General features: G+C 17.5%; 11 protein-coding genes and 2 non-coding genes across 13 annotated transcripts; 6 read left to right on the top strand and 7 right to left on the bottom strand.

Annotated features, from left to right (window-relative positions):
• Positions 1–1,708: 1,708 nt before the first annotated feature.
• PRELSG_0823200 (transporter, putative) lies at positions 1,709–3,523 on the top strand (the record flags this gene model as incomplete). Its single annotated transcript, XM_028676306.1, has 1 exon — positions 1,709–3,523. One exon carries the CDS (start codon positions 1,709–1,711, stop codon positions 3,521–3,523), a length of 1,815 nt encoding a protein of 604 aa, XP_028532809.1.
• Positions 3,524–4,369: 846 nt separating this feature from the next.
• On the top strand, positions 4,370–4,426 carry PRELSG_0823100. The gene has a single exon. It is a non-coding gene; the product is annotated as a tRNA-Val (tRNA).
• A 683-nt stretch (positions 4,427–5,109) lies between these two features.
• On the bottom strand, positions 5,110–5,183 carry PRELSG_0823000. Its single transcript has one exon. It is a non-coding gene; the product is annotated as a tRNA-Ile (tRNA).
• A 1,948-nt stretch (positions 5,184–7,131) lies between these two features.
• PRELSG_0822900 (60S ribosomal protein L26, putative) lies at positions 7,132–7,882 on the top strand (the record flags this gene model as incomplete). Its single annotated transcript, XM_028676305.1, has 3 exons — positions 7,132–7,147; positions 7,406–7,518; positions 7,628–7,882. 3 exons carry the CDS (start codon positions 7,132–7,134, stop codon positions 7,880–7,882), a joined length of 384 nt encoding a protein of 127 aa, XP_028532808.1.
• Positions 7,883–8,720: 838 nt separating this feature from the next.
• Positions 8,721–9,875, top strand: PRELSG_0822800 (hypothetical protein; the record flags this gene model as incomplete). Its single annotated transcript, XM_028676304.1, has 2 exons — positions 8,721–9,418; positions 9,638–9,875. The coding sequence occupies 2 exons, from the start codon at positions 8,721–8,723 to the stop codon at positions 9,873–9,875; spliced, it is 936 nt and encodes a 311-aa protein (XP_028532807.1).
• Positions 9,876–10,479: 604 nt separating this feature from the next.
• PRELSG_0822700 (conserved Plasmodium protein, unknown function) lies at positions 10,480–11,666 on the bottom strand (the record flags this gene model as incomplete). The annotated part of the gene is made up of 2 exons (XM_028676303.1): positions 10,480–10,499; positions 10,601–11,666. 2 exons carry the CDS (start codon positions 11,664–11,666, stop codon positions 10,480–10,482), a joined length of 1,086 nt encoding a protein of 361 aa, XP_028532806.1.
• A 478-nt stretch (positions 11,667–12,144) lies between these two features.
• On the top strand, positions 12,145–14,583 carry HRD3 (ubiquitin-protein ligase, putative; the record flags this gene model as incomplete). The annotated part of the gene is made up of 4 exons (XM_028676302.1): positions 12,145–13,410; positions 13,505–13,880; positions 13,976–14,312; positions 14,412–14,583. 4 exons carry the CDS (start codon positions 12,145–12,147, stop codon positions 14,581–14,583), a joined length of 2,151 nt encoding a protein of 716 aa, XP_028532805.1.
• A 333-nt stretch (positions 14,584–14,916) lies between these two features.
• On the bottom strand, positions 14,917–15,579 carry PRELSG_0822500 (conserved Plasmodium protein, unknown function; the record flags this gene model as incomplete). Its single annotated transcript, XM_028676301.1, has 1 exon — positions 14,917–15,579. The coding sequence occupies one exon, from the start codon at positions 15,577–15,579 to the stop codon at positions 14,917–14,919; it is 663 nt and encodes a 220-aa protein (XP_028532804.1).
• A 162-nt stretch (positions 15,580–15,741) lies between these two features.
• PRELSG_0822400 (apicoplast conserved ycf19 protein precursor, unknown function) lies at positions 15,742–16,645 on the bottom strand (the record flags this gene model as incomplete). The annotated part of the gene is made up of 5 exons (XM_028676299.1): positions 15,742–15,828; positions 15,950–16,070; positions 16,144–16,197; positions 16,301–16,371; positions 16,439–16,645. The coding sequence occupies 5 exons, from the start codon at positions 16,643–16,645 to the stop codon at positions 15,742–15,744; spliced, it is 540 nt and encodes a 179-aa protein (XP_028532803.1).
• Positions 16,646–17,055: 410 nt separating this feature from the next.
• Positions 17,056–18,738, bottom strand: PRELSG_0822300 (conserved Plasmodium protein, unknown function; the record flags this gene model as incomplete). Its single annotated transcript, XM_028676298.1, has 1 exon — positions 17,056–18,738. One exon carries the CDS (start codon positions 18,736–18,738, stop codon positions 17,056–17,058), a length of 1,683 nt encoding a protein of 560 aa, XP_028532802.1.
• A 361-nt stretch (positions 18,739–19,099) lies between these two features.
• Positions 19,100–21,358, top strand: PRELSG_0822200 (GTP-binding protein EngA, putative; the record flags this gene model as incomplete). The annotated part of the gene is made up of 1 exon (XM_028676297.1): positions 19,100–21,358. One exon carries the CDS (start codon positions 19,100–19,102, stop codon positions 21,356–21,358), a length of 2,259 nt encoding a protein of 752 aa, XP_028532801.1.
• Positions 21,359–21,725: 367 nt separating this feature from the next.
• PRELSG_0822100 (conserved Plasmodium protein, unknown function) lies at positions 21,726–24,430 on the bottom strand (the record flags this gene model as incomplete). Its single annotated transcript, XM_028676296.1, has 6 exons — positions 21,726–22,771; positions 22,875–23,325; positions 23,496–23,605; positions 23,796–23,862; positions 23,962–24,148; positions 24,237–24,430. The coding sequence occupies 6 exons, from the start codon at positions 24,428–24,430 to the stop codon at positions 21,726–21,728; spliced, it is 2,055 nt and encodes a 684-aa protein (XP_028532800.1).
• A 111-nt stretch (positions 24,431–24,541) lies between these two features.
• Positions 24,542–27,615, bottom strand: PRELSG_0822000 (conserved Plasmodium protein, unknown function; the record flags this gene model as incomplete). Its single annotated transcript, XM_028676295.1, has 17 exons — positions 24,542–24,585; positions 24,687–24,721; positions 24,819–24,874; positions 24,985–25,084; positions 25,160–25,319; positions 25,411–25,440; positions 25,523–25,634; positions 25,706–25,745; positions 25,850–25,931; positions 26,056–26,293; positions 26,420–26,487; positions 26,563–26,646; positions 26,756–26,821; positions 26,915–27,037; positions 27,114–27,174; positions 27,269–27,330; positions 27,435–27,615. 17 exons carry the CDS (start codon positions 27,613–27,615, stop codon positions 24,542–24,544), a joined length of 1,542 nt encoding a protein of 513 aa, XP_028532799.1.
• Positions 27,616–27,725: the final 110 nt, after the last annotated feature.

Below are 27,725 nucleotides of genomic sequence, written 5' to 3'. Positions count from 1 at the left end.
AGAAGTATATAATGTATAAAATTATAAAAATTAAATATAGTTAAATTTAAAACTATCAAATTGTAAAGATATTAATATGATAAAATATAAAATCTTTATAATGTAAAATTAACAAAACATAAAAATAAAAAGTAAACAAAAGAATAAAAATAATATAGTTTTTGCAATTACTTGAAAAAAAAAAAAGCGAGAAAATGGAAAAAAGTAGTGTTAATAATATAAATTAGTTATTTTTAAATTTGTTTATAAGAATACTTTTTTAATTAAATAAAAACGTATGAATATAAGTGTATACATGTAAATGTATTTAGATGTTTTAGACTTTTTCAAAAAAAAGTTTATGTAGTTTTTTGAATTATTTTTTTTCTCATAATTATAATATCGTCATTTTAAACTTAAAATTCATTTTTTTTTTTTTTTTTTTTTTTGCATTAATATTTAAAACTTGTATAAGTTTATTTAAAGAATATATTACTATTAAATTATTTTTTAAAATGAAGAATGTCTTAAATTTTTTCTTTCTTTTTTCACTAGATAAATAAAAGTAGGATACATACAAACTATTTTAACCGCAAAAATATGAGTAATGAAGAAAATCCATTTATATGCATGTATTCCTCTTAGACTTTTTTCATTTTTTTTTTTAACTTCAGTAATAATGAATTTAAGTTTAATGAATTCATGCTTAGAATAATTTTTTTTTTGTTCTTTTACAATTTGAGTATTTTCATAGTGAAGTATGAAGAACTAAAAAAAGGATATTGTAGAATATATCTTATTGAATAAAAAGTAAATATTCAATATTATAAAGTATATAAAGTCAGATAGGGGTAGTAATAATATATTATAATTAAAATAAACAACGAAAAATAAAAAATTAAAAAAAATAAAGTAACATTAAAATATAAAAAATGAAGAACAGAATTTTTTTTTATAAAAATAGATATATATTTTTAAATAACTTTCTTACTTCAATTATACATATGAGAAATTATATATATAAAAATTATTTTAAAAAAAAAAATACAAGTTCTATATAAACAACAAAAATAAAATTCTTATGAACTAAAAAAAAAAAAAAGATAAGAAGCAAAAGCTATTTAAAAAAATAAAAAGTAATTGGGAAAAATATAAATATATATATATATATCGTTATATATGAGAAAAAATTACTAATTATTTGAAAAAAAAAAAAAATGAACTTTTTATGAAATAATTAGATAAATTAAGAAATGTTTATTACATAATAATAATTATATATTTAACAAAAGTGAAATGCATTGCTTTTTCAGAAAGATTTAAAATAATATAAATTATACATTTGTTTCTTTTTCTATAAAAAAAAATCTTAAATCAATTGTTAAATAAGAATTATTTAATTTTTTAGTATGAAATAATACTTTTCTTAATTTACATATGAAAAAATGAAAAAATAGAAATGAAAATTGCACGATAAATTATATATGTGAGGTTTTATCGAAGTAATACATTTTCAAATGCATGAAATGTTATATTTTTTTATTTTTTTTATATATATTATAGTATTTTAATATTTTAAATCAAAGACATTTATTTATGAATAGAGATGCATTGAATTTTTAAGAAATATATTTTTATGCAATTAAATTGAAAAATTGTTTAGGAAGGATAATGAATTTACAATTTTTAAAACATTAATATATGTATATTTTACGTTAATTGAGCAAGTATGAATAAGTTAAAAAATAAAATTATAATAGTTCTTTTTATGTATAGTATATCTACTACCTCTATTGTTTATCAAAATTATATATTTATTGCAAATTTATTTAAAAAATTTAGAGCATATGAATGGCTTTGTAAAAATGAAAAAGGAAATAGTGATGATGATTTTTTTTTATGTTATGAGCAGGAAAATTCTATTCAGTTTTTATTAACAACAGGATTCATCATTCAATTTATATCAGGTTCTATTGGTAGTGTATTAATTAAAATAACTTCAAAAAAATATATAGCAAAAATAGGTTTTTTTTTCATGCTTATTGGATGGATATTATTATGTGTATCGTTATATTATACAAAATATTATATTGAAAATAAAATAGAAAATAATTTTGAAATAATTTCGTTATTTTTTAAACTCTCTTTTATTTGTCTCGGTATAGGATCTGATAACACTTACTTACCAATTATTTATTATATTAATGAGAAATACCCAGTTAAGGATGATATAATTAAATCAAATAGGTTAAATGATAAATTTAATAAATTGAAGAATTTGCTGAGAAATAAAAACTATATATTAATTAGTACCATGTCTTCTCTCGCTGTTTTAAGTTTATTTGTTGGTAATGTGATAAATGTCACATTATATTATTTTGATTTTCAAAGCAATATTATTATTGTTATACTAATTTATATTTCATTATGTATTGTTCCTTCATTTTTCATAACTAATTTTCTTGAATATAAAGAAGATTTTTATGAAGAATATGTAGATATTATTAAAAATGAACATAAGTATGAAGAAAAAAATGACAAGATTTTAAACAATGTAGATTTATATAAGTCTGGCAACGAAGCTTCCTATATAAAAAAAAAAGATTACGAAAAAAATTATTATAATAATAGTCCTAAATATAATTCTGATAATGATTATGAAGAAAACTTTGATGAAATTTATGAAGATAATCCCTACAAAAATAAGGAAGAAAACAATGATAATAAAATTTGTTTCAAAAAGAATAATCATATGGTTACCAATGAAAGTAATCCAAAAATTAATAATGATATTGTAATTTATTTAAATAATATGAAGAACGAAGACAAAAATAATGAGATATATGAATATAAAAATGAAATGATAAATAAAAATAAAGAAAAAAACAGCACCATGTTAATTAGTAGAAGAGAAAATATTTTTTTAAAAAATATAAATTTTACTCTTTTGAAGAAACATGTGCTTTCTTCACTTTACATATTTATTATCATAGAATTTTTTATAGTTACCTTTAGTATTTGTTTTTTTATGTTTTCTTTATTTGATATATATGAAAAAAATGCCTTTGGGAACACATTAAATATTTATTCCTACTTTTTACCATCAAGTTTTATTGTTACATTAATATTTGGTATTGTAGCTGATATTATAGGCATTTATAATTTTATCAGTTTTAATTTAATATTAGGAATTTCTCTATTTATTTCCATATTAATTTATTATAATACATATAATGTACTGATTGGCTATATATCATTAATTATTTATTTTTTTCATCAAAGCTTTTACGCAAATCACATGTATATGTATATGTCTACTATATTCAGAGATAATAATTTTTCAATTTTAATTGGAATTATAAATTTCTTTGCATGTTTTGGATTTTACTTGTCTTATAAAATTAATGAATATGTTAAATATAAAAAAGAAAGTGTTCATTTAACAATAATAACAAAAATTATGATTTCTTCATATGTTCTAATTTTTTTCTTTTATATAATATATATTAAAAGAAAAATTTGTCATAAATTAATTAATATTTAAAAATTGTTAGTATTAATTGAAGATAAAATAAAGAAAAATATCAAAATTAAATAAAAGTCAATTTGTATTTACATTATTTTTTAATACAAGCAATATAATTAAGAATATATTTTTATATATTTTTGTATTTTATATTTATTTTTCAGATATTTTAGAATTATGTCATATACATGTTTTATATTTAAATTTAATATTTATTTATTGTCTCTTTTTTTTTAATAAATTTTTATTTTAACAAAATTTTATTTGTATTTTTCATTGTTGTTACTACTTTTTATAGTATTTTGTCTATTACTCTTCTTAATTTTTTATTTTTAATGATATTCATTTGTCTATAAAATTTTTTTTTTTCTTTTTTATAAAAATAAAAATAATAAGTGAACACACAAATACAAAATTAAATAAATTAAAAAATATATGTATAAATTTGTTAGAATGTATAAGTATTTTTATTTCTAAAGAAAACTGTGAAAATAATTATATCATATTTAGGATGTTTAAACTTTTATTTTTATTATATATATATTTTAAACAAGAGAGTTTTTAATAAATCACAATAATAATATGTATGCTTAATGTTTGCTGCTACAGTTGTATAAATATATATTTAAATAAAATCTTATATTTTTTTAGTTTGTATTTTTATCATTAATAGTATACATCTATATATTTTTTTTTTAATTTATTAAAATGAAAAAAAAATTTTAAAAAAAAAAAAAGTTTTAATTGTATTATTTTGCAAATATTATGTAAATATACTTTTAAAAAAATATTATTTCAATTTTTTTTAACTTCTTTATAAAAAAGAAATTACTAATGAATGATATCAAGCGGGCATGGTCTAGTGGCTATGACGTTCGCCTCACACGCGAAAGATCCCGAGTTCGATCCTCGGTGCTCGTAAAATTTTTAAATTTAAATTTATATCTCATGAAATCATAACCATACAGGAAACATGTAAATAGAATAATATACGAATAAAATATAAATATTTAATTTCAAAATATATAAATAATTCTATACTTATACACGTAATATGATCTTAAAATTTATTTATGTGCTTTATTACAGTATATATAATATACAATTTACAAAAAAAAAATACAACCTTAAAATTTTTAAAATTTTAAAAAAGAATATAAAAATATAAATAATGTGAAAAGAATTATTCTTTAAAATCAATTTTATGTAAAAAAATAAAATTCACATTTCAAAGTCTTATTTTTATATTTTTAAATTGCTTTAATATATACATGAATTTAACTTTTCATCTTTCAACAAAATAAATTCAAGTATTAAATTATAATATAATAATAAATTCAAAACTCCATAAATATAAATTTTTACTTCATTTTAAAAAATTACTTTTTTTTTTGTAAATTTTTTTCTAAATATAAATAGTTTTTAATTTGGTAAATATAATGTAAATATCCTTTTCTATATAAAATAGACTTTTTTTTTCTTTTTTTTCTACATCATTATTCTAATAAAATAAAATTATATTTTATTTTTTATATTTTAATATAAATTATAAATTATAAATTAATAATTGATAACAACATCTTTAAAACTACAAAAATTCATAAAATCACTTATTTAAAAATACGTAAGTGGTCCCAGGCGGTCTCGAACCGCCGACCTTACGGTTATTAGCCGTACGCTCTAACCAACTGAGCTATAGGACCTCTAGGTGAAGGTTAATTTGTATATGTATTGACATAATTTCTTTCCCTTTTTTTTTTTATTTTTCTTTTAACTTAATTTATAATACAAATAAAATTTTGAAAATTCCTTAAGAAATATCATTTTTAACATTTTGAATATTTATAAATTCCTTTTATTAAAAATATATATTTATATATATAGTACTCATATTTATATTTTCATATATGAAAGTGTTTTAAAATTCACAAAATGAAAAAAAAAACCTATATTAACCAACCTTTAAAATATAAATTACAAATACTCTATAAAGATTAAAATTAAATTGATAAATAAACAGATAAAAAATAAAAGAATATTTCTTTAGTGGCAATCACACACCACTATAAATTATTTTAATTCTTTTTTTCTATATTTCTAGTAAATTCACATTTTCTTTAAATTTTAAAATTTTAAATATATATGAGTAGATTTATTATTTTATTAGTCATAAATATAGGCATATATAAAAAAGGATTTTTAAATGTTTTTTTATATATATATTAAAATAGACATAAAAGTTATAATAATTAAAGAAAAGGTTCATTTTTGTAAAATTTTTTATAATAATTTAAAGTATTTTAATTTTTTCTCACTAGAACACAGCATTTTTGTTTTTTATTTTTGTATTTAAAATTACAACAAAAACATATAATAACTACAATTTTATAATTATTTCATTGAAAATATGGAATTATTATACAATATGAAATACAAATTTATCTAATATACTTAGCTTTAGCAAAAGTAACTAATTTTGTTTTCTAAAAAGAACTTCAAGAATAGCACATATCACTGTTTTTCTTATTTAACTTAATATTAGAAAGTACAATTATTTATCATAACTTTTTATTAAAATTATTGAAAAAGGAAATGTTTTATGTATATTATATATACTAAAGAAATGTCTGTAAAAATTATCCATAAAATATCTACAACAAAATAAAAAAAGTAAAAAGAATAAATATTATTTTCATATTTATATTTTTCAAAGTTTTATTTTCAAGAATAATTTTCTTAAACACAAAATTGAAAGTTCACTCTTCTGGTTATATTTGTGTTTATTGAATTCTTACAGTTCTTTGGATTTTTACTTAGTGTTATTTAATTACTTCAAATTATATACTTTGTTTTCATTGCATATATTAAATATATAAATAAGAAAGTTTATAAAAAAAAAAATAGATATGTGCATTAGAGTATATTTGGTATATGTATCACCAAAAATGTAAGTAATGTAAATAAATTAATTAGAAATAGCATATTACATTACTTAAACAGACTTTTAGAGAATACAATTAACTTTAAAAAATATAATTTCTTAACATTTATCTTTATGCTATTGATTATTGTATATTAAAAAGAAAATTATTTTTTTACAATAAATCCTTATGAAACTAAAATGCATATTTTTGTAAAAAACACTAAAATAATATATATATAATTGTTTTTTCTCTTTTTTTTTAAAAAATTAAATATACGAAAAATAAAAACAAAATGAATAATTATAAAAAAAAATCAATATTTCTTCATAAAAACAAAAAAAAAAAAATTTCTACCGTTGAAGTGAAAAGTGGATACTGAAACATGTATCAGTAAAATATATAAAAAAAAAAAATGAACATGCACGCATAGCTTCTATTTTTTTATTGTACTTGATTTTATATATATATATTTTTTTTTTCTTTGTAGCATATACTTTTCATAATAAAATTTAAAATAAAAAAATATATATTTATGTATTTGAGAATAGATTATATAAATCTATTTTAAAGGATTTATTAAAAAGAAATTAATGTTACAAAATAAAATAATCTCTGAAAAGATAAAAATAAAAGTGAAATTTGCTAAATTTCGTAAAAAATAATTTGAACAAAATTATATAAAAATTTCCTGTTAACATAAAAATGAAACTTAACAAACGTAAGTTTTATAATTTGTTTTTAATATGATAATTACATTTTTCATTTTTATATGATGATAATACTTCTGTAAAAATATGTGAATTAATCATATATATACAATTTTTTGTTTTCATTCTTATGTTATTTTTCTATAAATGTTTATCAACGTCAAAATGGAATTTTAATATTATTTTTGAATATCATGATAGAAACTTAATAACATTTTTATTATTTTATTTAAAAAGTTATCACTTAAATTTCTTCTTTCTTTTTTTAGAAAAAACGTCATCCCGAAGAAAGATGAGAAAGGCTCATTTTACTGCTCCTGCAGGTCTTAGAAGAAAAATTATGTCATCAAAGTTATCAAAAGAATTAAGATTAAAATATAAAGTAAGCAATATTAATTTATTACATCTTATTTGTTTTTATGCTTCTTTATAATTTATCAATTTAATTAAATAACTATAAAAATTTTTCCTTTTTTTTTTAATATATATAGACTCGTTCATTACCAGTCAGAAAAGATGATGAAGTTCTAATTTGTAGAGGTCACAATCACGGAAGAGAAGGAAAAGTTGTAAAAATAAATAGAAAGAGATTTAAAATTTACATAGAAAGAGTAACAAGAGAAAAAGTAAATGGTGAATCAACATTCATAGGTATACATCCAAGCAATGTTATATTGACAAAACTGAAAATTGATAAAAATCGCAAAAAAATTTTAGATAGAAAAATACCAAATGAAAAAAATTAATAAAAATATTTTTAGATATTATTAATTTTTTACACTATATATCTTAATAATGATTTTAAATAAAAAAAGGGAAAATAAAAGGTCTTTAAAAAAAATAATGTAGATAATGTGCAGAAAATTTTTATTGTTTTGAACCAATTTTAAATAATTTAACCTATTTTTACTTCATTTAATTTTATTTATTTGTTTTTTTTTTTTCCTTTTCTTTTTTTTTTTTCTTAAAACATATTAACAGTATGTTGATTCTTTAAAATTTTGAAATACAAAAAGAATGAGAAAATTTATAATGATGTTATGCTATAAATTTGTTAAATAAATTAAAAATAAAAAAAATACATAAAATTACTATTAATTTTTCCATTAAACTTATATTTTTTGGAAATAAAAATTCCTAGATTTATAAATTGCAGCTCTAAGTACTAATTACTTTTAAAAATTAACCTCTTGTTTTATAGCCATTTTTTAAAAAATAAAAAAGCCTGCACCGTTCATAAAATTTTAGCTTTAAACATATGTGAAATAAAAAAATATATAATTTTTTAATATTTTAATTTTAATAAAGTTTTATATTATATATTTTAAAGGAATTCAGCTTGCTAGTCAAAAAAAAAAAAAAAAATTATGACTTTTCAAATTTTAATAAAGTGATTCTATAATAAAAGATAACAAAAAATGAAATTTTTAATATAAAGCAATATATATAAACCAAATGAATTTTTTTGTATCATAAAAGACACAATTCAAAGCAAAATAAAATAAAAAAAGAATTCAAAAAAATACCTACCTTTTGTTATAATATAATTTTTTTTTTCTTTTATTCCTATTGCGTTACTTAAATATGGGAGGAAATTTTTGTGTTCTTAGACAGAAGGTTTGTTTTTTTAATTTGATTATTTATTCAAGATATATTACAACATCGGTTTTACATAAATTTTTTTTTTTTTTTTTTAATTTACAGAATTATGATGAAAAAGAACCCGCGCAAAATATTAATTCCGGAAAATCAGATGTAGAACTAACAGAAGATCGCAGTGAAAACTTAGAAAAAAATAAATATAACAAAATTCAGAATGATAATAGCAATAATTCAATTAATTTGAATAAAAAAAATAGTGATAAAAAAAAAACTGAAAAAGATAATCCAAGTAATTTATCAATATCATGTAATAGCAAAAATGAAGATCAAATTGAAGAACAGAAAAAAAGCATAGATGTATCTTCCATGACTATTAGCGACGTGACAGAAAATAATGTAAAAGAAGAATCTATAAATACAAAAACAAAGTCTAAAACTAGTTCTAATAAATTAATTAAAAGCATAAATTTTGCAAAAAAATCAAAGACTAGTCCTGATATATTACATAAAAATACAAATAAAACAAATAAAATGAAAACCACTTTTTCCGATAAATTATATGAAAAAAGTAAAAATAAAATAGAAGCTTTAAAGACAATTTACTTTGATAAATCATTTTCATTATATAGTAATGTGTTTTCAACCAATAATAAGGGATCCTCTGATGATTTTTTTAAAAAGTATAAAAAGAATTATGCAGCATTCTTTCTTTTCATACCTATATGAAGTGATAATACATTATTTTTTATTTTCTGATATTTTTCTACATCAATTTAAGTTCCACTTTTTCTTATAACCATATGTATATATATTTAATTCATCTGTGGTGTAATAAAAATCCATTATTATAAATGCTAATTTATTTTCATAAATATACATTTTTTTTTACAATTTTATAGCAATGATTACTCTATATATTCATCTGAATATAAAGCATTACCCATCATTGGTGATGGAAATTTTAAAATAAAATTAGGTGGAACAAAAAAATTAATTTTTGAAAAGCATAAAACAATAAAGAGATTAGCATATTCATTAGATACTTCAAGATACAATTATAATGAAAATAAAAAATTACCACTTAAAAAGTGTAATTCTACTTATTTTAATAAAAGGGGAATTGCAATAAGTTTTTAAAACCTGAGAAAACATTGTAGTAGGAAAGTTTAATCAATTTATGCATTCCATTTTATAATTGCATTATAGCTGTTTATATAGGATATATCAATCAAAAAAAGTTATTTAATTTCTCAAATATACAAGAATAAATTTTCTAATTTTAATAAAACATCCTCAGAATATATTGTCTATTAAAAATAATGACAATATTGATAATAAAAACCAATAATTCAAATTGTTAAAAAAATTATATATATATTGCATATAATTTTATATTTACACATTTTTTTCTTCTATAAATTTTATTTAATTACAAATGATTACTAGATTTATGAATTGTAGCTACAAAAAAAAAAAAAAAAAATAATAATAATAAATGCAATAATAACATATATATATAAAGAGAGAAAAGAAAAAAAAACTTAGTGGACTATATGTATTACTTTATTATAAATTTTGCTTCTCTATTTTTTTTTTTTCTCCTATTTCTAATTTCTTTTAATATATATTATTAAACTAAATGAAAAATATTAATACCTTATCTTTTTTCTTTTATGTATTTTAAATTTGATCAACTATTATTATCATAATAGCCATTTTTACGTTAATAATTACTTTTGTATTATTTCTCATATTCTTTAACTATAAAAATTAAAAATAAAAAAAAAAATTTAAATACATTTTAATATATGATTAATATATGCAAGTAAACAATTTTATAATTTTAAAAAAATTATAATTACATATTTTTTTGCTAGGATTAGGAGGTAGAGTATTCAAATAATTTCGAAAACTAAAATAATTTTTATTTATTTTTATTTTTTTATTTAATTTTTTTTGTTCTACAAAAAAATTAATATCTTCAATTAAGCAATGCTTAACTTGTGTGATATTTATATTAGAAATACTAGAATCATTAAAAAAACTTGAGATTGATTCAATGTTATTAAAGTCAATATGATCAACCGAGTTTTTTTCTTCGTTTTTTATGAAACCGTCTTCTTCCACATTCTCATAGGTACGTTCTAAGTATTCTAAAAAATCTTCTTCATAATTTTTCATTTCATTATATATATCTATTAAAGAATTATTTTTTTTCAAGGAGTCCTTTGCTTTTTGAAAATCAAAAAAATTATTATCAAAGAAATTACTATATTCAAAATTAACTTCATTTGAATTTATTTCTTCCTTATAATTACTTTTGATATTATCTAATTTTTCTTTAGTTACATTATTTTCGTCAGCACTTAAATAATTATCACTCCCACTTAAACCATTTTCATTTTCATTTAAATTATTTTCTTTTTCATCTATATTATTCTCTTTTTTACTTAAATTATTTTTATCTTCACTTAAACTGTTTTCATTTTTATTTAAATTATTTTCTTTTTTATTTATATTATTCTCTTTTTTACTTAAATTATTTTTATCTTCACTTAAACTATTTTCATTTTCATTAAAATTATTTTCTTTTTCATTTATATTATTCTCGTCTTTACTTAAATTATTTTTATCTTCATTTAAATTACTATCACTGCTGCTTTTATGATTATTGTTAGTTGAAACATAATTATTATTTTTTTTTTCTTCATTATGAACACACATGTTCTCATAACTTTCACGAATTCTAGTACTAGATAAAAAATCATCTACTTTATTTTCATTTATAATTGAATTATTCTCTATTTTATCATTTCCTTCAGCACCTTTGATTTTTGATTCATTTATTTTTTCATTAAATAACATTTTATTTAACAGATTTTCCTTTATTTCTACTTTTTCTCTCACACTAGAAAGTTTGTCATTCATTGTTTTGTACTATATCACAAAAAAAATTTAGTTTTTTATCATTATAAATTAAAACAAATTCTTCATAAAAAACAATCTATTATAAACCAAAAAAAATTATAGTAATTTATATACTTAAAGATATGTTTTTTTTTTTTTTTTTTTTTTCTAATATACTTCTAAAAAATGAATCATTTCATTATTTCAAATATATAAAAAAATTAAAAATAAAAATCGCAATACATGAATGTAATAAACTAAAATTTGGTTAATCCAACAAAAAAAAAAAATTTATTATTCTATTTTTTTCACTATGAAAATAAAAAATTTCTTTTAAATATTAATTTTATAATAAACTCAAGTAGCTTATATAAAGAGATACGTACAATTAAATATATCCTTTTTTTTTTTTTTTTTTTTTGTTTGTTTGTTTGTCATGATTCAAGCTTAAAAGTAAACATTTCCAAACTAATTTCTTGAAGCAACATTTTATTGAATCATGCGAATTTTTGCTTTGTTTTTAATATTTCTTATTTACGTAATAAATAAAACATACTGTTACGATGTAATAGCAAATAATACAAAATTTTTATTTAATAGAAAACCAGATGTAAATAAGTTTGTGTTCAATAAAGATGATATACATAAGGATGATAAGATAGAACTCAAAATACATGAACATAATAACAATAACTTAGAATTTGTAACTAATTTTTTTAAAAATGAAAATGAAAGTAATAATATAACTTATAATAATCAAATATATGATGATAATAAAAGCTCAAATAATTATGACATAAATTATTTTGATCTACTTAATAATAACAGTAATAATGACAGTGGTAGAAATAACATAGACAGTTATAACAATAATTTGGATGATAATAATGAAAATAATAATAATGGAAATAATAGAAAAAAGTTATTTAAGTTAGCTGTTGAATTAAAAAACGGTTCAAAAAATGTAAAGAAAAATATTAAAAAAAGCATAAAAATTTTTAAAGAATTAACACACGTTGAAGATGATATAGCATCTTCCTCTTTTTATGAATTGGGAAAAATATTTTTTATAGGATATAAGAATCATTTTTTTTATTACAAAAGAAATTTAAGTTTAAGCTTATATTATTTAAATAAATCAGCAAAAATGAAAAATGCAGCAGCCTTACACTTTTTAAGTTTTATTTATTTTTTTGATTTCCACGAAATAAGAAAAAGAAATGATAGCAAAAAAGAATCAAAAAATAAAATGAATAATTCCCAAAATAATTTAAGTTACATAAAAAAATCTATTGAATACGAAATCATTGCATCTTTGTTAAATTATACACCATCAATTTTAAGTTTAGCATATAAATACTTATATGGAATAAATGTAAAGCAAAATTGTAATAAAGCAAAAAATTATTATAAAACAGTCGCTGAAAATGTCATGAATTCCGATTATATAAATATTCCCTTATCAGAATTAGATATTTTGAGTGTTGAAAATTTAAATATTCATAATGAAATAAACAATTTGCAAAATAATGAAGAAGAAATTTTAGAATTTTTAAATGAACAAATTAAAGGAGGAGATGTAATGGCTATGTATGACTTAGGGAAAAAATATAAAGAAGAAAAAAATTATAAAAAAGCATTCCAATATATTAATGAAGCATCAAAAAAAAATAATATACTAGCTCTTAAAGAACTAGGTATTATATATTTATATGGAAATGGAACTGAAAGAGACATAAAAAAAAGCATAGAAAATTTTTCAAAAGTAAAAAAAATAGTTTATAATTTTATATATAGCCTTTTAAATAGACATACATTTCTTTTTTTCTTTTTTTCTTTTTTTCTTTTTTTTTTTGTAGGCAGCAGAAGCAGGAGATGTAGAATCTAAATGTTATTTAGGATATATTTATTATTTCATTGATGATTATAAAAACTTAAATTTATCCTTAAAATATCTAATTGAAGCAGCAAATCATGACTATGGAGAAGCATTTTTTTTTCTAGCTGAAATTATTTTGGATATATCAATTCAGAAACGTTATATCTCAGATTCCATTTATAAAATTGTGTTTAAATTATATGAGCATTCAGCTGATTTGGGGTATATACAAGCATATTTCCGAGAAGCTCAATTGTATGATATTGGAAAAGGAGTTAAACAGTCGTGTTTAAATGCAACACTTTCTTATAAATTTATTGCCGAAAGCACTCTTTGGATAAATAAAATAAGACAAGGTTATTTAAAAATATAAAATATATATATATATTTGTATTATTAAAACATATTTTTATGTTACTATGATTTTTTTTTTTTTTTATATATATAACAGGTATGAATTATTATTTAGAAAAAGATTACTTGAATGCTTTTTATACTTATGCGCTAGCCGCATATGAGGGTTATGAGGTCGCTCAGAATAACTTAATTTATATTTATAAAAAAAATAAATTAGATAAATATATAAAATTAGATAAAATTATGCAAATTTTAAATTTATTATACAAACAAGGTAATTATAAAGTATTATATGAAATTGGTGAAATATATAAAAAACAAAATAATGAAAAATTATCTATTTCTTATTATAAAATGGGATTAAAAAAAGGAGATTTGAGAAACTTATTACCTTTATCTATTTATTATGAAAAAAATAAAAAAAACGATAGGTAATAAAATAGTGTAATACATATATATACATAAATATAAATATTATAATTGCAGTGAGCTCTTTCCCAATATTATATTTATTTTATTCCTTTTTTTAGGGCTTTAAAATATATAAGCTATTTCATAAAACAAAAAAAAAGAGAAAAAGAAGCAAGTAACACAAAAACAGAAAAACTAAAAAATATAATAGGAAACTCATTATTATATTTTCGTAAATATAAATTATTTTTTAAAAATTTGTTTAACCTAAAAAAAAAAAAGAAAAATTAATAAAAAATATAGCTTTTAAATACTTTATATGATTTTAATTTTAATAAAAAAAATCTCGTGATTATCATTATCTACATATATATGTATATATTTTATAATTAACGCCCTACTTTTTTTATTTTATTTTTCTTTTTTATTTGTTTTTTAATTTATGTTCTTTATTTAATATAAAATTTATTAATCTTATTTTTTTAAATTTTTTGAATAAAAGTTAAAAACGTGTATTATTTTTAAATATTTTAAATTATTACACAATTTCATGTAAGAAATATGTTTTTGTATACATATATGTATCCTTTTACTTTTTAGTTTTATTTGTTATTCTAAATTCTTTTAATGATAATTTTCTTTCGAAGTTTCCATTTCTGATGGTGCATAAATATAATTATTGTTAGAATAATTAATCAAATTTTCATTTTCATTTAACTTTTTAGTAATAGATTCACTTATTCTTTTTTCTTCCTTTTCTTTTATTTCATTTTCCTTTTTCGTATCATCGTTCTTAATTCTTTTAGAAATATTTAAAATATCATTATAAGGAAACTTTATAAGAGAGTATAAGTTAGTCATCTTTTTTTTATCATAATAATTATAAGGGAATTGTGGGTATTCATAATAAAATAATTGAGGATATTCATCAAAATGGAGATTGTCGATTTTTTTTAATTCATCATTTTCAACTTTATTCATGTTATCATCATTATTATTTTTAATATTTATTTTATTTACTAGCCATTTGCAATCAGTATCATCTTTTAATATTTCAATAACTTTTTTATTTTTCAATACTTTTGTTGGGATATTTATTATATTAGTATCTTTATTTTCTTCTGTTAAAAACTTAGCCCATTCATATAAAATAATTTTCATATTTTCTTTTTTTAATATTCTTATTTCTTCATTCTTAAATATTTGAAATCTATTTAATAATAACTTTTGCAATTCTAAATATTTTAAATTAGCCAGCATTAAGAAATGTGCCTTTGATCTAAACATCTTTTTTCATTTAAAACAAGTAATATTTTAAAAGCAATCTTTATAATATTAATATTTTAAAAGTATATTCAGTATTTCTTTATAATACTAAATTCGTTATTTACAAGAATGACAAATTATTTTAAATATATTAATAAATTTTATTAAACAAAAAAACTTATTCTAAGATAAAAAATTTTCGATCATTTCTAAAAATATCCAGGAAAAAATCCCACTCAAATCTATTCCAAAAACGTTAGGAATAATTTTCTATATGTATGCAAAAAAAAAAAAAAAAAAAGACAATTATTATTTATTAATATTTATATATATATTTTATATAATTTACTATTTATTATTTATTTTATTTCATTTTTTTTTAAATAATTACATGAAAAAATTGAACATAATTATTTGTAAAAGTAAAAATAAAAACAAAAGGATTTAAATGAGGATTAATTTGAGGTAACCATTCTAATAAGCATCTTATATAAATTATAAATTTATATATTCTTAAAAAAAAAAAATTAATAAAATTAAATTTTAGATAAAAAAAAAGATTATATGAAAATTTTTTTTTTATACCTTATAAAGTGTAAAGCAGCTAATTTTATACTTTTTTTATTTGTTAAAAAAAATCTATATAACAAAATGTATGTAAGTATGCATATATATTTTATTGTTTCTTTTTATGTATTTTTAATATATATAAAATTTTTTTTTTTTTTTTTTTTTTTGTTACTTAAAAATTGACGATAGTGATGATGAGGAAAATAATTTTAATTTAAAAATATCTTTATTTCTTGCTATATTCTACAAAAGAAGAAGAAAAAGAAATTATTAAAAAATTATTTAAGATTATTTTAATAATTAATTATACTTTTATATTCTCTTTTAAAAAAACATTTCGTTGTGTTATGTTTTGGATAGCTTTATTTTTAGAAATACAATTATTATTATGTTTAATTAAAACACGATATTTTTTATTTGGGTATATAAATGCATTGAACTTTAAAAAATCAGTATTTTTACTTTGTATACTTACATTTAATAAAAAAAAAATTAATAACAACAAATAAAAATACATTTTTTTAAATAAAGAATAATATAAAGAGAAAAATATAAACACATGAAACTTCTAAAAGCATCATAAAAAAAATATAAAATATATATATATAAAAAAAAAAAAAAAAAGCAATTTCAAGTAAATGGAAAAAAGATGTAATGTAATTTATATTATTAAAGTAGAAAAAAAAAAAAAAAATTAAAGAAATATTAAAATAATTCACAAATCAAATAATTTCAAAAAAAAATAATAAAATAAGATAAAATAAAATAAAATAATAATAATAATTTATAAAATTCAAAAATAATTTAATGTGTTAAGAAAAAATAAAAACAAAATAAAAAAAAACAAAATTAATATTTAAAATTTATTATTCAAAAAAAAAAAAAAAAAATGTAACTTATATTAAGGCAAACATTTCTGAGATAATGCTATGAATATTTTATATAATGAAAAAATCTACCAGCTCTTATCAAAGAAATATCAAAACAATTTAAATTTAAATCACTTAATACTATAACGCTTATATTATTTTTTGTTTTTCTCTTTACTAATCGAATATATCTTTCTTTGTAAATTTTTTCTAATTTTTTAATGTCATATGTTATTTGTTCTGATAATTTTTTCTTTTTTTTTGTATTATTAGAAGAATGAACAATTGAACTTTTTGATTCATCAGAAATATTATCACAATCATCTGAAAATGATACCAAATTTTTTTTTCTTCTATTTTTTTTTTTTTCATTCTTTTTACCTTCTTTAATACTTTTTATACTTTGATTTATCTCTTTCTCATGAACAATTTTTTTTTTTACTGTACAATTGTCAATACTATCTAAACATAATAATAATGTAGTTAATATCCTACTATTATTATTATTATCAAATTTTTCATTATTCTCATCTAACAATTCTTCTTTTTCTTCTGATGTGTTTTTTTTTGCAATTATGTCTATACCATCAAGAACAATGGCAACATTTTTTTTGCCTCTTCTTAAAATTCTCTCGCATTTTTTAAAAACATTTAAAATATTTTTTTCTGTTTCACTAAAATATATACCAAATAATGTATTTAGGTTTATTAAATAAATATGAAAGTTTTCAAAACTCTTTAAAAAGTTAATAAAACTATTTCTATTCAAGTTTTCACAATTATATATAAAAATACGCGTGTAATTTTCTAAATTATAAAATTTTAGAAAAGGATCATTTTCTTCTCGTAATAAATTAAAAACAGAAAAAATTTTATTAAAAAACACTGTATCATAATTGCATTCACTATAAATTAAAATATCTGATTTTTTATTTTCATATATATTTTCCTCCTCTTTTTTACACTCATATGAATCTTTATCTTCTTCATTATCAACTATAAAGAAAATACTTTTTTTTTTTTTTTTTAATTTTTTAATAATATCACTTACATATATCCTGTATTCTTTGATTAATAAATTGTAAAATAAGATAAAACATAAAGATTTTGAATTATTTAAAATTTCTAACTTATTTTTCAAATTATTTTTCGAAAAAGTGAAACACCATATTTCATTATTTAAATTTAAAATGGAAATTTTAAGTATTCTAAACTTTTTTTTAAAAAGGTTAAATTGTACATAAAAATTTATATTATTAGGATAATTTTGTTTACAATATTCACATAAGGAATATACATAAATTAATTTATTATTTTTGCTTAATTTATTATTTCTTATTACAACTGAATAAACATATTTATTTTTATTTAAAATAATATAATAATTGGTTTCAAATTTTATTACTAACTCCTTTTTCAACAGAGAATTTTTCTGCATTATTTCACTATCAATGAACAATTCTTTACCAATTGAACTAAATAGAAAAATGAAATTGTCGTTTTTATTTTCATTTTGTAAGATTTCATCTATGTTCTCATTATATTTAATCTCTTTGATATCATTAGCATTTATTTCATTAATCTTCTTATTTTCTTTAATTATTTCTTCATTTATATTTGTTGAAATATCATTTTTATTTAATCCACTATTATGCTTTATTATGCTTTTAGATTCATTTTGTATTTTTAAATATTCTATCTCTTTTATAAAATCATGGAAATTTTTTAAAAGATTAAACATATTTATTGTATTTATATTCTTTAGAAAAAAAAAATATACATTTATCTCTTATTATCATTCTCCTTTTTATTTTATATTATATTTAACTTTTCTTGTTTTTGCATCTTTAATATATATTAATTTTAATTTTTCTAATATGAATATTTTTTTTTTTTATTAACTTTTCTTTATAAATTTTCATATAAAAAAATTCTTATTTTATTTTTTTAATTTTTTTATTTTTTTCTTTTTTTTTTTTTTTTGTATTTTATATTTTGATGAATACTACAATTTTTCACTTACATAGAATTTTTAATATTAAATTTATACAGAAATTTTTTTTTTTTTTCGTCATTTCCCTTCTTTCTTTTACACTTATATTATGAAATATTGTTTTGAAAAATCATTAAGACATTTCTGTTACAAAATAAGTATAACAGGGGCATCAAATAGTGGCAAATCATCATTTCACAATAATTTATTAGATAATTTAAAAGTTAGTTATAAAAAATCAATTATAAACGATGTTGAAAATTACTCATTAGAAAATAATAAAAATTTTTTTGAAATAGATAAAAGGAAATGTTTAATCATAGATACTATTGGAATAAATGAACAAATGATAAAAAAATTTGAAAAATGGAAATTTAAAGAATATGATTTTAAGTATGAGAATAATAACATTATAAAAAGTTACTTTAACATAATTACTAATAGTAATTTAGTACTAATATGTATTAAACATTTTGAAATAAGGCAATCTGATATATTATCATATAAAATTATTAATGACATTTATAAAAATCAAAATAATGTTTTTACAATAATTTTTAATAACAATAATATGAATAGATGTGATAAAGTAGAATATAATTATCCTGATATTTATGAAAATTTTAAGAATGTTATTTTTTATCCTTACATTTTAGATTCTTATGATAAAAATGATGATTTAATAGAAATCATAAAAAAAGGCATAAAGCAAAATGATCAAAAAATTGAGAACAAAGTAGATCCACAAATGAGTAGTATCAATATGGAAAATAAGGAAACGAAATTAGAAGAAAATAAGGAAACAAAATTAGAAGAAAATAATGAAATTTATGATTTAATAGATGAAAGTATAAGAATTTTTCATCCTTCGCTTAGTGAGGAAACAAGAAATTATTTTTATAAGTTTGTTGATTTAAAAAAAAAAGATAAATCAAACATAAAACTATTCAATGAATATTTTAGTGCAAAAATTTTGAACAAAAATTTAAAAATAATAACTGAAGAAAACTTATACGAAAAAAATAAAGAAATTATCGATAATAACGAAGAAAAAAGTTTAAATAACTCAGAATTGTTTAATAAAAATAGTGATGATATAAAAGAAATAAATAGTGAAGATAATATATATAATGGTGAGGAAAATGTTAACCCTAATGAATTAAATGAATATTTTTTTAAAAAAATACAAAATAATAACTTTGAAGAGAAAAGAAAAGTAATTGATAAATTAAAAAACAAAAAAATTCAAATTTTGAAAAATATTATTAACAGAAATGAAAATGCTAATCCATATGAATTAATAAATTTAAATGAAAAGTATAAACATGTAAATGAAAAAATAAATAGTCAAAATAAATCAGAAAATAAAAATAACTTTTACAATTCCTGTGATACTTTCGAATTTGATGAAAACGAAAATAAAAATAACTTAAATGAAATTAATAGTATTATAGAATCAGATCATGATAATTCAAATAAAACTAAAAGTAGAAAAAAATATATTATGGATTATGATTCAAATAATGAGATAAAGATATGTGTATTGGGAGAGAAAAATTCTGGCAAAACAACTTTGATTCAATCAATTTTAAAAAACAATATCGTAAATGAACATGATGTTATAGAATTATTCGGAAAAAGAAAATATATTAATGATGATTTAAGTGTTTATTATAAAAATAAAAAAATAGAGATATTAGATACATGTAGTTTAAAAAAGCAACATAAATTTAAAAATGAAGATAATTTTTCAGATGAAAATAATAGAGTATTTAGTAATATTAGAAAAAGTGACATATGCATATATATAAAAGAAGTAAAAAACAATTCAATTAGTTTAAATAAAGATGATAAGAAAATGATGTTTTACTTATTAAAAGAAAAAAAAAATATTATATTTATCGTAAACAAAATTGACTTAATTATTAAAGACTTTGAAAACAAAAGAAGCGAATTTTTAAAAACATTTTCAAACTCATTTAATGATATTCCTGTAATATTTCTAAATAGTAATAATATTAACCATATAAATACATTGTTAAATAAAATAATTTTCATTCATAAAATGAATAATATAACAATATCTACTTCAATATTAAATATATTTCTTATTCAATTTCTTAAATTATTTCCTATTCCATGGATAAAAAAAACAAAATGTCACTTTAAATTTATAAAACAAATTAAAACTAATCCCCTTACTTTTCTTATATTCACAAACTTATATAAAAAAATACCAAATAATTATTTAGCATTTTTTAAAAAAAAACTAAAAAGTGAATTTAATCTAAAATATATTAACATTCAATTTGTTTTCAAAACTACATGTGATAATAGAAATATCAAGAAAAATCAAATAATAAAATAATAAAAAAGAAAAAAAAAACTCTTCACAAAATAGAGTTAGCATTCTCTAAACAGATTTTTACTTATATTTTTTTGTCTTTTTATCTTCTTTTCCCTTTTTACTCTTTTTAACTTTTTTTTTTTTATTCTTTTCTTTTTTTATTCTTTTAATTATTTTTTTTTTTTTTTATAATTTGAATTATAAATTTTATTTAAAACCATTTTAAATTATATCATTCAAAATTTTATTTTAAAAAAAAAATGGTAATTAACTGTCTTCCTATTTTTTTTTTTTTTCTATTATTTATTCTTATATGTATTATTATTCAAATTTATAAATTTTCTCTTCCTTTATAATTCTTTAATTAATTTTTTACATTTTCATTTTTTTAGTTATCTTTTGAAACATATTTGTCTAAATTATTTTTTTCTAAACCATTTTCTGGAATTATTTCCTCAACATTTTCCACTTTATCTTCCCTTACTTTATCATCTTCTACTTTACTATCTTCTAATTTACTATATTCTACTTTGTCATCTTCTAATTTACTATATTCTACTTTGTCATCTTTTACTTTACTATCTTCTAATTTACTATCTTCTAATTTATCATCTTCTACTTTATCATCTTCTACTTTGTTATCTTCTAATTTACTATCTTCTAATTTATCATCATTTACTTTATTATATTCCTCTATATTATCTTCTTTATCATCATTTACTTTATTATTTTCTACTGTATTATCTTCTATTTTACTATCTTCTATCTTATTTTCCTCTATTTTATTATCATATACTTCATTATTTTCTACTTCATTATTCTTTAATATAACATTTTCTATCTTATTTTCCTCTATTTTATTATCATATATCTCATCATCTTCTATTTTTCCATACTTCATATTTTCATCTTCTAATATACTATTTACAATGTTACTTTTTTCTAATTCATTTTCCAATTTACCGTTTTGTGAATTTTTATCTGATTTTATTTCTATTTTATCTTTATCTATGTCTATTTCTAATATATCATTATTTAAATTATTTTCCATTGTATCATAATTTAATTTTATTTTAGAAGTTTCTTTATTTAATTCATTTTGTACTTCATTTTCTTCTAAATTCATTTCTATGTTACCATTTTCTAAATTTTCTTTATCTAAATTGTTTTCTACTTTATTTTTAATATCCTTATCTTCTCTTTCTTCATTTACTATATCTTTTTCTCTACCTTCATTAAAATTGCTTTTATCTAAATTATTTTCTTTCTCTTTTTCTGAAGTCTTATTCTTATAACTTGTCTGGGTACTCCTTTTTTTTAATTCATTTTTTGAGACATTTCTCTGCAATTTTTTATCTTCCCTTTTAATTTTACTTACATGATTTTGTATTAAATTAGAACCAGTTAGATCCTTTTTATAATTCGTTGAATTATCTGAAAAAAAAAAATAATAAAATAAATAGTAAATAAGTTGCAGTTATTCTAAAAAAAAAAAAAATTAACAAGAAAATAAAAAAAAATTTATTATATTATTTACTTTCAGTACAGAATGAGCCTAAGTTTGCACTTGATTTTAAAAAAAATTGATTTTTTCTTAATTTTTCTTTAATTTTTTGAAAAATAAGTAAAGCTTGAGCTTCATTGATTTTTGATTTATACAATATTTCATTTTTCATTAAAAGAAATGAATTTTTTTTTTTTTTTAAATATAATAAATCATTATTTTGGCTTCCAATGGAGCCTTGTACTTTATTTGTTTCCATTGTAAAGTTTGAATCCTCTAGATCATCATTGAAATATTTTTTTATATAAAAGTCACAAGTCTTTTCAATATTTTCTAACATTACCCTATGTTTAATTCTTAGTGGTTTCTCATTTTCCTTTTTTTCATTTTTTTTTTTGTTTAAAATAAATCTTTGAATTTTATCAACACTTTCTTCATCATTTAAAGTTGTATTCTTTGCGATTTCTTCATAAGTGTTTAATTTCTAAAAAATGTTTTTTAAATAAAAAATGTATCTCATTATACATATATATCCTTAGGAATATTTAAAATGTATGTATGTTTATACAAAAAATTCCTAAAATTACATTTTTAAAAAATATATATTTTTTTATCTTCTCTTTTTTTATTTTTTTTTTTTGTATTTTTTTATACATTCAATAACTCATGATGTTTTTCCTTGTTATATAATAACTTCTTTACTTTTTTATTTTTTAAATTTAAAGAAAGAATACTAAGATTAGAACCTTCATCTACTTTCATTTCTTCATAAAAAAAAAAAAATAAAATAAAGTAATAAATGAAAAAAACATATTTTATCTTAAGGAATTTTTTATATATCATAAAAATTTCAGATTATTCTATTTTCCTTGAAATAACAATTGTAAATTTTCATTTAATGAAAATTATAAATATTATATATAGAAATACTAAATTTTTTTCTTTTCTTTTAACCTGTATAAAACTTATAATTCTTTTTGCTATCATCTATATAACCTTTATAAACAATTTTTTTTTTTAACTATATAATAAAAAAAAAAAAAATTAAAATATTCAAATTTTGTTTTCTATATGGTATTTCCTCTTCATTTTTTCTTATTATAATGCGTACAGTTGTTACGTTTTTGACAGATATATCATTCACATGATTTGTTTTTTTATTCTCTTTTTTTATTTTTGCTCTTTTTATATTTTCAAATAAAAAGTTCTTTTTATTTGTGTTCATTTTTTGAACACTTATTTGTCTAATTTGTTCTATTGTTTTTTTTTCTCTTCTATTAATTCCTTCTAATTTTTTTTTTAGAATACTATAATACATTAAAAAAAAAAAAAAAAAAAGAATTTATATAAAATAATCTCTTTTTTTTTTTTTTTTTAAATTAAGTCTACATTTACTTATTATTTCTTTCTATTTCTTCATTTCTTAATTTCTCTGTATATAATTTTTTTCGATTGTTAATATTTATTTTATTTTTATCAATTCTTATTGTTGCCTTTACATTTTTTAATTTATTTTCTTCAATTTTTCTACAATATTCTCTTACCCTTTCTTCTACTATTTTATTACTTATAATATTTAAATTCTTCATTTTTAAAAAATATTTAATTTTTAGAAATTTTTAAAAAATGTATATATTTGTAATTCATTTAAAAATAAGTAATAAAATAAAAAAAAATATTGAAAGATAAAATGTAAGAATTTAAAAAATTAATTCATCGGCACTCCTAATATTTATTTCTAAATCTAATGTAAAAAAATAGATAATTTAAAAAATTAGTGAATAAATAATACAAAATAAAATAAAATAAAATAATTTTAATAATATTTATTCTTAATAGCATTACTTTTTAAAAAATCAAATCTATCTCTATAATTATTCCTATTAAAAAAAAAAAAAAAAAAGACAAATATAAAGTGCATTAAAATATATATATATATATATATATATATATATATATATATATATATATATATACCAAAATATTTTCTCATGAGTTTGAGCTTGGATAATTAGATATCCCAAAAAAAGTCCCTATAAGAAAAATTTTTTTAATTGTATAAATTTAACTTATAGAAAGGTTTATGAACTATTAATATTTATTTAATCATTTATTTTATAATTTATTTTTTTTTAAATCGAACTTGAATTTCTTCAGGTTTGCAAAAATCCATTGAAAAAACATCAAATTGAATTTTTTCAAAAGGAGATATAACTATTGGATGACCCCTTGTGTGAATAAACCTGATATTATATAAAAAAAAAAATTTTAATAATTTTTTTCTTTTCTTTTTTTTTTTTTTTAAATTATTGTTCTACCATGCAATTCCTAAATATAGTTTTCTCCAAGTAAAATTTATATATTTATTATCATATTCTGATGTTTTAAAATCAAATAATAAATAATCTAAAATCTTTCTCCTTATAAAATGATATTTTGCGTCTATATCTCCCATTCTTATTTGTTCAATATACATACCTTAATATTATATAAATAATTTTTTATTTTTTTATTTATTTTTCATTTAATATATATATATTTTATTTTATTTACTTACCTAGTGGCATACCATGCCATTCAATAGGCCATATATCATCACCTATGAAGATAATGGATAAAATAATATTAATCATAAAAAAAAAAATTTAATAAATATATTTTTATTTTCATTTTTTATTTACTAGGAATAACAAAATTAGGATATATTATGTTGAAGTCTACGATATCTAATTTTTTAGTTTCGTCTTTTTTTAATTTTTCGTAATTCTCTTTATTTAAATCAATATATAAATCCTACAAAAGTAAAGTTTTTATTAATTTTTTCTTTTTCCTTTGTTTTTTTTTAAGTTATTTTAAAATTATACATTAAAAAATACTAAGGCTTCTATAAAATCTGAAAAAGACCTATAAATTTTATCAAGAAATTATTTATATGAAAATTAAGAAATTATTAACAAAATGAAATAAAACAAAATAAATAAAAAATATATTGACAAAATTTAAGAAACCATTTATCAAAATCATATGAATGCCCCCCTTCTGTTTCTCTACGAGTATATAATAAATACTTTTTCTCTTTTTTATTTTCTTCTAAATATTAAAATAAATAAATATATATATATACATATATATTAAAACTTAATTATTATTATGAAAATATAAAGTATATTTATAAATGATTCTATAGAAAAAAAAAAAAAAAAAGATAAAGTACCATTAAAGAAAGATCTTGTTCTATTAACAAAAAAATCATAATGTTCGCTTGTTTTTTTAAATTTCATAAAAAACTTGAAATAATCGTTTAATTCATCATCATTTATATTATTATAAATATTATCGTGATAATAATTATATTGGTAATTAAATTTCTCATCTTTTTTCAAGTCATATAAAATATATTTAAGAATTCCTTTTTTTCGAAAACTTTTATTGGAGTATTTTGGTAGCATATTCTGTTGTGAAAAAAAAAAAAAAAAAAATTTAATATATATATTTATTGATATTAAATTAATCAAAAGATAATTTTTTTAAAATAATAAATTCTTATATTCCATTTTTTCTTTTTTTTTATAAAATACTTGCTCATTTATTTTTGGAATAAATTTATATAAAGCCAAAAAATCTTTTATATTTTCACTTTTTTTATCTAATAATAAGAAAAATAGTCATCCTCTTGTAATTATTCATTCTTTAAATATATAAAAAAAAAGAAATAAATAACCTTTTGTCTTTTTAAAAAATGGTGAAAACAATTCTTTTCTAACTTCCTGTCTTTCACTAATATCATAATTTATATTATCTTCCTCTTAATAAAAATAAAATGAAAAAGAACATATCAAAATAAAGTAAAATAATATATATATTTTTTATTTATATATATTTTATCTTATTCTTATTAGTATTCTTTCCTCTACCTGACAACTTGGATATAGTCGTAATTTCTTCATCCTCTGTAGTATATTTGTCTATTTCTTCTTGTGCTAAGTTGTATAAAATTGTATTAAAAATAATATATATATATATATTTTTAGATTTTCTCTATGTTAAAAAAAAATTATAATATTTAGTATTACTAAAAATTGTATTTAAAGGGAAATTCATTTTCTTTAAAATAAAATAAATGTACTTTCTCTTATTTTCACTTTTTTCACTTTTAATTTCCTGTAATTTTTTCCATAATTTAAAATTTTTTAAATCTAAAAAAAAAAAAAAAAAAAAGAAACAAAAAATGCTTTTTTCAATATTTTTAATGTTGTTTAAATATTTTTTTACTTTCATTCTCTTCTGATTTTAAGACATAGTTTTCAGGAACAATTAAATTATTATGCAATTTCTTCAAAAAAAAAAAATATATATATATATATATATTACATATAATTCTTTAATTTACTATTTTTTAAAAAAATTTAAATAAATTTCATTTATACCTTGTATTCTAGCAAAGCTAAAACAAGCGTATTTATTTTTGAGATGTCTTTTTGTGTAACAACTGAAGAAAAAAAAAAAGCATTGTTTCATCATTATTTTATTATTCGTATAAACAAATACAAGAAAGAAGATGCTTTTTTTTTTAATACTTAATTTTTTAATTACCATCTTGATATTTAATTATTTTTTTTTTAGAATATATTCTTTGTTTCTCTTTGAGAAATTTTATATTTTTGCCATTTATGATAACATACGAAAAAACAGAAATCTTAATTTTTTTATTTGATATAAAATTACTATTTAAAAAGAAATAAAATAATGTTAAGGTTAATAAAAATCTATTCATCATTTAAATAAGAAGATAAAAAGTTAAATTTAAAACAAGGTAATACAAAAAAAGAGAAAACAAATGAATAAAAATATCTAAAGAAACATTTAACGACTAAAAATCACCCC

The sequence above is a fragment of the Plasmodium relictum genome (assembly GCF_900005765.1).
Source record: "Plasmodium relictum strain SGS1 genome assembly, chromosome: 8".
NCBI classification, from domain to species: Eukaryota; Apicomplexa; class Aconoidasida; order Haemosporida; family Plasmodiidae; genus Plasmodium; species Plasmodium relictum.
Note: the sequence above shows the minus strand (reverse complement) of the source record. Positions and strands in the feature narration are given on the sequence as shown.